This window comes from Brachypodium distachyon, chromosome 1 (assembly GCF_000005505.3).
Source record: "Brachypodium distachyon strain Bd21 chromosome 1, Brachypodium_distachyon_v3.0, whole genome shotgun sequence".
Taxonomy (NCBI): Eukaryota; Viridiplantae; Streptophyta; class Magnoliopsida; order Poales; family Poaceae; genus Brachypodium; species Brachypodium distachyon.
The window spans coordinates 45,017,423-45,027,832 of NC_016131.3; the positions used below are offsets into that span (position 1 = coordinate 45,017,423).

Genomic DNA, 10,410 nt, shown 5'->3' on the forward strand with positions numbered 1-10,410 from the left:
TTGATGGGTCGAGTGTGAGCGAGTTGTTAGTTTTTTTAAAGAGACACGGACTATTTTACTTTGTTGGGAGAGCGTATGTACAATTTCATCTGCTAGGAACTTTTTGTTGTTGAAAGAACGCTAAAATTTTAAAGCAATTCAAATATTATTATTCGATAATTTATTACTCCTTCCATCTAGTATAAAGCGTTGCAATTTTATGTAGATATATACACACATCTATTAAAATGCATCTATCTAGACAAACTTGCGACACTTAAGAAGAAATTAGACGATAATATACTGTTTTTTCAATATCTCTCAATAACCTGTAATCGTGCAGAGTTAAGAAAGCTGACTTCTCGATCACCGATCGCCGCACCGAACGAACGGCTCCGACCCGCTCCTTTCGTAAACGACCGGACCAGTAATACGTTGTACTACTACTTGCAAATCAGTGTGTTCTTCATCCAGGCTTCACATATGACAATTAACGATAACAGCTGCGCCATCATGTGCGCACGGCTGGCGCCCCGTGATTTTGTTCAGCTAGCAGCTTTCTTTCGCCAATGTACGTGGCGATGTTCGGCGAGCAACCGTCAGCTAGCCGTCGCGCGCGCATGCCGGCATGCATGCACGGCGAACCGGACGCGCCCACGGCCCCAACCGCAGCCGTGCGCGCGAAAGACGCGCTTTTCCCGATACGTCGTGGTTCACGGACGCTCGCGTTGAGAATAATATATGGTAAATTAGTTTAATTATTAGTTAATTAAATAGACAGTTATTTGTAACCGTTCGTGTTCCAAGTTTTGAAAAACTTGGGACGCGAAGGCAAATATTTGGGACACCAATGCATGTATTAGTGTCTCTTCAACCTGTATAAATATCATCATCAATCAATGGAATCAACACAGAGATTCATTCTCATTTCATTTCATAACACGTTATCAGCCACGTTTGCTATACAAACACAAAAGTTAGGATCATGGCAATCCAAGATCTACCCCTAGTTTTTCTTACCGTTCTTGAGTTCCCTGGCCATCAAGGAAGCAACCACCGGAGTGCCCCTCGCCGCCATCTGGCCCCACGCCGCGGTGGGCCTTGCCCCGTCAGTGGGCGCCTCGCTGCCCGCACCGCCCCAGCATGCGGTGTGCCCATGTGCGCCGCCCGCGCACTGTGCCCCTGGCCGTCGTGCTCCCGGCCCCTGCGCCCCTGGCCGGCGTGTCCCCGGCCCCCACAGCCCTGGCCGCCGCGCCCCCGGCCTCAACCTTGCCGGCCATCGCACCGCTATCCTTCACGCTGCCAGACCGCGCGTCGCCGGCCTCCCCAGAGTACACACCCTCCATGGAGTGGTTGTTGTCGGGGCCGGCGCCGCCCATGCTTGGCGAGGAGGCTGATTTCCTGGTCGCACTTGCGCCTCCACCACCGCCCCTCTACTGCCCTATCCATGGCCATGGACCATGCCCTACGCGCGACGGCACGGCACCACGACTTCCGTCTCCAACTCCGCCGGCGACTCCTCCGGGCGTCGACGTCAACACCTCCGCCGGCGACGACCTTGAAGATAGACGAGACGAGGACGGGGGGCTCGAAGCCGTGCCCCAGGAAGCGCGGAGGATCCTCCGCCGGTACGCGGCCGCCATGGCCGCCCATTGCACGGGGACGGGTGCCGGCGGGTGGAACCCGGCCGCCCTTGGTCTCTCCTCCGTTGAGGGGGGGCCATCCCCCAAATGAGCATGCGCGGAGGAGGAGCGGCGGCGGACGTGCAGCGGCGGCGGACGGGCTACGGCAGCGGACGGGCGACGGCAGGGGCCGTGACGGGCGGCGGCGGCGTGATGGGTTCAACCCTAACCGCCCACGCCCCCACCCCTGTTACGCCCGCCCCTCCTGTCCTTAACGGGCCGGCCGAAAGGCCTGGGCCCATGAATGCCCGAGGCCCAAAATCGCGCGCGCCCTTCTCCACTGTCTAGGCCATTTTGCAGAAAAGTCCAGAAGTTTCGGCTATTTGCGATTTGGTCCTTGTATCTATCTAAATAGTTGTATTTTACATACCTATAGATTCCTGCACTTATGTTTATTTAGATTCCAGTGGTTTTTAGGATATATTCCTACTAAAGACATATTCCTATGTAAATGTCAATGTAAATATTGTCGTGTTCAATGTGTTTGTATGATATACATCCCCTATTACATGTGATATTTACACTTTGCAATTGAGATTTTTTATTTCTTGCATTTTGGAGAGTTTTGCTTCAACAATTAAGTCCCAAAAAGGCACCAAAAATGCCCCAAATTGACTTGATTCAAGAAAAATCTCCATTTATGATAAACAAAATTATCATCACGTGATTACCTCAATTTAATATATGCGAATCACAATGTACTATAGACTTTCAATAACGGTAAAACGATATAATTGCGTTGAATGTTCCGTGGGAACATACACCTTATTGAAAGCAGCGAATTATTTCGCGTAGCACTGAGGGGTCTACATTGTGTAAAAACGCACAATGACTACCTTCACCGTGCTCTTCCAATATTAAATAACACAAGGTGCTACAGCCTTTCAATAACGGCAAAACGATATAATTGCGTTGAATGTTCCGTGGGAAGATACACCTTATTGAAAGCAGCGAATTATTTCGCGTAGAACTGAGAGATCTACACCAATAAATTGGTGATTATTTTCAAAGTGTTATTTAGAGGTCTACACTATATGAGTTTAACATTGATTAAATTTCATGCATTTTATTGCAATTTACTTACAACAATGACCACAATATTTTGACTTTATCTACTAGTAGTTGACAAAATCAATGGTTTTTCAATCCCGTGTAGGACAAAATGACCGGGAAAGAGTTTGATGAACTCGCCCTCGACGGTCGAAACTATCCAACTTGGGCAATGGACGTAAAAGGGAGCCTTGCGTCACGCGGACTTTCAACAGCCATACAACCTCCTATAGAGGGACAAGAGCCCATCACAGATCTGCACAAATATAATGCCTTATACATTATAAGGAACCACATCCATGTTGATCTCAATTAGAGTATCTCATGGAAGAAAATCCATACACCCTATGGCTTGCCCTTCAAACTAGATATGAACAGCAGAAAGCCATAATTTTGCCTGAAGCCACACATGAATGGACCCAATTACGCCTACAAGATTTTAAATCTATAGGAGAGTTCAATCATGCCGTTCATAAAATTTGTTCAAAGATGCAATTTTGCGATAAGGAACCTTCTGAAGCGGAAAAGATCGAAAAGACCTTATCCACTATGCTTCCGGCCGATAGGATCCTTCAGCAACAATATCATGCACGCCAATTTAATAGATATTCTGATCTTATCCATGTTTTACTTCAGGCCGAAAAGCATGATGAACTTCTAATGAGAAATTATTATCAGCGTCCGGTAGGCGTTGCACCTTTACCTGAAGTACATGCTAATTTTCAGAAGAACAACAAGTTCAATGGATCGAATAATCGACCAAACAACTTCAAAGGCAAGCAAAATGGCAACAACAAGAAAAACAAGCCACGTGTACAGGATAAGGGAAAAGGCAATTTCAAACCACAATACGACAAATCTAAAGTTTGTCAAAAATGTGGATGCTACAAGCACATTACAAAGAAATGCCGTACTCCTCGACATTTGGTAGGTCTGTACCTACAATCCGTAGGACGCAAGCGACCTGCTCATCAAGGACCAAGATTTGAATCACACTTCAATTTCCAAACCGACAATTCCAAGGAAGCCGGTTGTTCGCATGCTGTCAAAGAAGAACCAAGCAAGAACCCGACGCTCCGATCGTCCGGGGATCCAATGAGCACGGAGAACATGATCATTGAATTCACTTCAAATAATGTGTTTGGAGACCTAGAATAGTTCACCTATCTCCGAAATAGATATTATCTATATTTACGTTCATAAGCATTATTGTAAATAAATTATAATAATCGTTGTCATCTATATTGTAATTTTACATTATTGTATCAGCACTTTAATACCAACATATTTGACATATGTATTGTAAATTACGATTGTATTATCAATTTAATACATAAATAAATTTGTATGTATTCTATATATCTATTAAGAATGATGTTAAAATTCTTCCTTTTCCATATATAGTTCTCTACGGGAGTCAATCCAAAATGGACGAAGAACTTTGCCTTGTGGATAGCGCCACCACAAACACTATACTTAGGGAAACAAAATATTTTCAAACCCTTACTAAAACGCAAGGGAATATTTTGACAATCGCTGGACGCGATACATTAATTGTTGGTTCTAGACGAGCCATCATCACACTTCCTATGGGTACACAAGTAATAATCGAGGACGCTTTATTGTATCTTGATTCAACTCGTACTCTAATAAGTTATAGGGATATCCGTCAAAATGGGATTCATATAGAAACCCACGATGACAACAATGAGGAATTTCTCCTATTTACAAAAAGAAACGGATATGGCAAACAAATTCTTTAAAAAATTCCTTCTTTATCGTCCGGATTGTACTATACATACATAAAACCTATAGCCCATGTTGCGTATAAAATAATTTTTCAGAATGTCAATACATTCCAGACTTGGCATGATCGCCTTGGTCACCCCGGTATCGGGATGATACGGAAAATTAATAATAATTCTGTTGTTCATAAGTCCTAATAAAGAAAACTTCCCAGAATCTCAGGATTTTGTATGCACAGCATGTGCACAAGACAAGCTCATTTTAAGACCTTCTTATCTTAAAATACAAGCGGAACCAATACAGTTCCTTGAACGAATTCAAGGAGACATTTGTGGCCCTATTCAACCATTGTCTGGTTCATTTAGATATTTCATGGTATTAATTGACGCATCTACGAGATGGTCTAATGTGTGTCTACTTTCCACACGTAACAATGCATTCGCAAAGATAATGAGCCAAATAATTAAATTAAAAGCTCATTATCCAGAGCATCGAATTAAAACAAATGCTGCTGAATTCTCCTCACGCGCCTTCAATGATTATTGCATGGCATTAGGAACGAAGTTCAGCACTCAGTCCCATACATCCACACACAAAATGGTTTGGCTGAATCCTTTATTAAGAGAATTAAGTTTATTGCAAAACTTTTATTACAGAATTGTAATCTACCAACAACTTGTTGGGGTCATGCAGTTATACATGCCGCTGATTTAATTCAATTGCGACCAACTGCATATCACACTACTTCTCCTCTTCAATTAGTACATGGAAATCCACCAAGTATTTTCCATCTGCGAAAATTCGGTTGTGCTACATACGTACCGATCTCACCACCACAACGTACATCAATGGGACCACATAGAAAATTGGGGATCTATGTGGGGTACAAATCACGGTCAATTATCAAGTACCTAGAACCTCTCATAGGGGATCTATTCACTGCCCGGTACGCTGATTGTATTTTCAATGAGGACCATTTCCCGGCATTAGGGGGAGATTTAAAGTACCAAAAACAAGAATGTCAGGAAATCAATTGGAATGTCCAAGGCATTTCCGTCTCTGATCCACGTACTCAAGAAACTGAACAGCAAGTTCAGAAAATTATAAATTTGCAACATATTGGAGACAATTTACCAGACGAATTTGTTGATTACAAAGGTGTAACTAAATCCTATAATCCTGCACAGAACGTACCAGAAAGAGTGGAGGTACCTATAAAAACCACTCAACCTCCTGCACCTACCGTTCAAAGGAAGAGGGGGAGAAGTACGACAACTAAAAAGGATCTAGCTTCCAGCAAGCAACAAAAGGAACAAACGAAGGAGCCGCGGAAAAGAAAACAGAAGGATAAACCTTCTGGACCTCCTTCAACAACAACAACAAATGTGAGTCAACATTTGATTGACCGAGATCAATTGGGTAATATACACCCTGTGGATAACCAACATCCACAACCCAGCTCAATAATGCACTCAATTACTGATGCTGGGATATCGGAAAACCTAGACTTAACCACAACGGGAAATCGCGAACAGTCACCAAAGGTAAACGAAATTTCACAAATTATTTAGATACTGAAGAAACATATAATAGAAAGACTACATTCGTCGACACATATTTCTCAACTAAGATTGCAGACAACCTTCTAAATGATCATGATCCAAAGACCATAGCTGAGTGTGAAAAATGCTCCGACTAGCTCGAATGGAAGGATGCAATTCAAGCAGAAATAGCCTCGCTCAATAAAAGAAAGATATTTACAGAAGTAATAGCTACACCTCTAAATGTTTTCCCAGTGGGATTCAAATGGGTTTTTGTTCAGAAATGGAACGAAAACAATGAGGTGGTGAGATGTAAAGCAAGGCTCGTAGCACAAGGGTTTACGCAGAGACCCGGCATTGATTTTAATGAAACATACTCTCCGGTTATGAGTGGAATTACTTTCCAATATTTAATCTCATTATCTGTTCAAAATCGTCTATGTATGCAGTTGATGGACGTCATGACTGCATATCTTTATAGGTCATTAGATTCGGATATATACATGAAAGTTCCAGATGGAATCCAAATTCCGAATGCTAATGCAAGACGCAACATGTACTGTGTAAAGTTGAATAAATCTTTATACGGTCTAAAACAGTCGGGTAGAATGTGGTACAACCGACTAAGTGAGTTTCTCATTAAAAGGGGTTACTCTAACAATGATGACTGCCCATGCGTATTCATCAAGAAATTCAAAACAGGATTTTGTATTATCTTTGTATATGTTGATGATTTAAACATCATTGGCAACAAACAAGATATTGATGAGACTCGTAATCATCTAATGACGGAATTTGAAATGAAAGATTTGGGTAAAACCAAGTTCTGCTTAGGTTTATAACTTGAGCACCTTCCTTCGGGAATATTGGTTCACCAAGCTACATATATCCAGAAAATCTTGGAGAAATTTAACATGGACAAATCCTATCCATGCAAAACACCTATGGTAGTTCGATCTCTAGACGTAGAGAAAGATCCATTCAGACCAAAAAGTGATGGAGAGGAAATTTTGGGATCTGAATTCCCATATCTTAGTGCCATTGGAGCATTAATGTACTTAGCAAATTGCACCCGACCGGATATTACATTTGCGGTAAATTTACTAGCTAGACATAGCGCAGATCCAACAAAACGCCATTGGGTAAGAGTCAAGCAAATTTTTCGCTACCTACAAGGCACTAAAGATCTAGGTCTATATTTTCAAAAGGAAAACCAAGACTCTGAATTAATCGGATACACTGAGGCTGGCTATTTATCTGATCCCCACAATGCCAGATCCCAGACCGGTTTCGTGTTCCTACACGGTGGGACAGTCATATCATGGAAGTCTTCTAAACAGATTCTGGTGGCTACATCCACAAATCATTCAGAAATAATAGCCTTATACGAAGCATCTCGTGAAAGTGTATGGCTACGAAGAATGATTAAGCACATACAACATTCATGTGGTATTGGTTCAATTGAATCACCAACGATTATCTATGAGGATAATTCAGCTTGTGTTACTCAGATGCAATCAGGTTATAAAAAGAGCAATATAACTAAACATATTGCACCTAAACTATTCTATCCTCATGAATTACAACAAAATGGGGAGATAAATATCTTGCAAACCAAATCATGTGATAATCTCGCGGATTTGTTTACTAAGTCCTTACCTAACTCCACATTTCAGAAATGTGTATATGGGATTGGTATGCGACAACTTAAAAATTTGCAAGCATCAGGGGGAGTGTTCACCTGAGTTTAACCTGTTCACAACATCATATTGTACTCTTTTCCTATTATGAGTTTTACTCACTAGTTTCTCATAAAAGATTTTTAATGAGACAATATTAACATAAGATTATATGTCATATTTTCTATTTTTCCCACCAGAGTTTTTGTAGATAATATACAAGGCATATTTATTGTCCACATAATTCAATATGAATTACCAAAAGACAATATTCAAAATATGTTATATCATTTTCTTCTTAATTTTTCCCATTGGGTTTTTAAAGGAATTTTCATAACATATCAATATTATTATTATTTCCTTAATATTTTTCGCACAGGGTTTTTGAAGGAAATTACAACATTACAAGATTCCATGATGATTCAAGAATATACAAGTTAAGGAAGCAAATTGATCAAGGGGGAGTGTTGAGAAATAATATATGATCAATTAGTTTAATTATTAGTTAATTAAATAGACAGTTATTTGTAACCGCTCGTGTCCCAAGTTTTAGAAAACTTGGGACGCGAAGGCAAATATTTGGGACACCAATGCATGTATTGGTGCCTCTTCACCTGTATAAATATCATCATCAATCAATGGAATCAACACAGAAATTCATTCTCATTTCATTTCATAACAATTTTGTCCAGCTAGCAGCTTTCTTTCGCCAATGTACGTGGCGACGTTCGGCGAGCAACCGTCAGCTAGCCGTCGCGCGCGCATGCCGGCATGCATGCACGGCGAACCGGACGCGCCCACGGCCCCCACCGCAGCCGTGCGCGCGAAAGACGCGCTTTTCCCGATGCGTCGTGGTTCACGGACCTGGCACACATGCTTCCCTCCTACCATACGACCACCAGACGCACGAATTGATGAGCGATGCACCCAATTAATCGTGCTGCACAAACTCCGGCCGGTAGGTTAACGAAATAACGACGCAATGCATTTTGCATCTAGCGTGCCGGCCCAAGTACGTACGAACGTCCTGGCCGCGCAGCACGCAGCACGTACATACTGACCACTCACTGCACCTAGCTAGCTAGACCAGCATCTCTGCATGCATGCATTCAAGCAAGCATATGAACCGCTTAGTACCTTTGTCTGCTGGATGTACACGCATGACACAGCAGCATGGTAGTACTGCGGTACTGGCAGCTCACTTTGTCAGCGTCGCTCCTGTATACGGCCGCTGGGGATCTGGCTGGGTGGTCGTACTAGTAAGCTAGCTTTCCACGGAAGCTCACGTCAGCACTGCAAGTACACGTACTCCAGTAGCGCCGCGCAGTACGTACGTGCTGAGTGAGCGTGGTACGCCGGTACTTCATCTGTACCAGTTGGCTAGCTGTGCAAATGTTGTAGTTAGGGGCAGATCGGAGCCACGTTAAAAGCTGTAGGGTCAGCGGGATCAAGTGCTCCATTTATCTCGTTTTGCAAAAATGGAAGAAATCCGACGGAGGTGAGAATTAGTCAGCGGAAACCTTTCCCTTGTCATCGTACGTTGGACGTGGCTCCCGTGTCGCTCTTGGGCGAGTGGGCGACACCGGGGACCTCGTTTACCAAGAGCAGGGTGCCAGGCGCAGGCAGTTCCTCTGCAACTTAGTCAGCACTTCAATTATGATTGGAGCATCTTGTTTTGGCACATCCACTACATCAAATATATTTCTATTTTTTATTTTCTTACAGGAAACGCCTACAGGTTATTTTTTCTATCGACCTTCCAACAGCTTATACATGGATATATGATGGCCTACTGAGGCATTGATCTGAGATTCGTGTTTAAGCTGCTTCGGGGTGTTTTTTTTACGGATTCTAAGGTGAAACCAAGCCGAAAGCAAGGCAATATATAGGCTAAGAGGAGTTTTGTTTCCCTAGGTTGTTGTCGTTTTGAGTTGTAATATCTGAGATATGCTCGCTTTGTGTGACCTCAATAATATAAAGATTGTTTGCATCGATTGATGCAGAGGCTAGAAAAACGTACTTCTTTTCGACAAAAGCGTGCAATTCATCAAAACAAGTCATTGTACACTTACATCATACGTACATAGCCTTGCGAGTGCACATCTCATAATCATCCGATGCAATTCTAAATGCCAGATGTATAAATCTGAATCTTATATTATTATTTTTCTCTTTATTTTAAAAAAAGGGGGTCTACCCTGGCAAGCCTCTATAAAACTTTTGCTGCGTGCAAAAAAACTGTGTATAAATGTGAGCTCCAAAATTCTGCCCTACAACTACTTCACCACCCCCATCAAGAGGTATTTAATTATGAAGGAATGATGAATTAATGTGGAATAATTTCATATTTTTGAAAAACTTTTGCAAAGATCAAACTTTTTTTGTTCCGAAAAGGTGGATAACCTCCAGCCCCAATGCAAAGATCAAACTAAAGCTACAATGAGCAATTGTATCTTTTTATCTTGTTGGATTCCATAGGTAGATACATTTTTCTCGGTGGATTGTATCATGGACTTGGGTGTTGTATCTAAATATTTGCGCGATAAAAGCCATATCTTGGTTAAGATACTGCATCCATCTCTTTGCTCATTAATTATATGTATACGTGCTAAATTTTGAATGAAGGGTGTATATATGTAAGTTCTTTATGCCCTTAGATACGGCTGAAGTAGAGCACCCAAGAAGTCTCATCTCGTTCTGAACTTCGCCATCGACTGTTAATTAAGTCCGAAA

The 10,410-nt window shown here is 42.1% G+C and overlaps 1 protein-coding gene across 1 annotated transcript; it reads left to right on the forward strand.

Annotated features, from left to right (window-relative positions):
• Positions 1–1,122: 1,122 nt before the first annotated feature.
• Positions 1,123–1,713, forward strand: LOC104582218 (vegetative cell wall protein gp1-like). Its single transcript, XM_010231606.1, has one exon. It carries the CDS (start codon positions 1,123–1,125, stop codon positions 1,711–1,713), a length of 591 nt encoding a protein of 196 aa, XP_010229908.1.
• The last annotated feature ends 8,697 nt before the right edge of the window (positions 1,714–10,410 follow it).

What these genes read in the sequence shown, in the direction of transcription:
- LOC104582218 (XM_010231606.1), top strand. Translation starts at nt 1,123, where the DNA reads ATGCGGTGTGCCCATGTGCGCCGCCCGCGCACTGTGCCCCTGGCCGTC.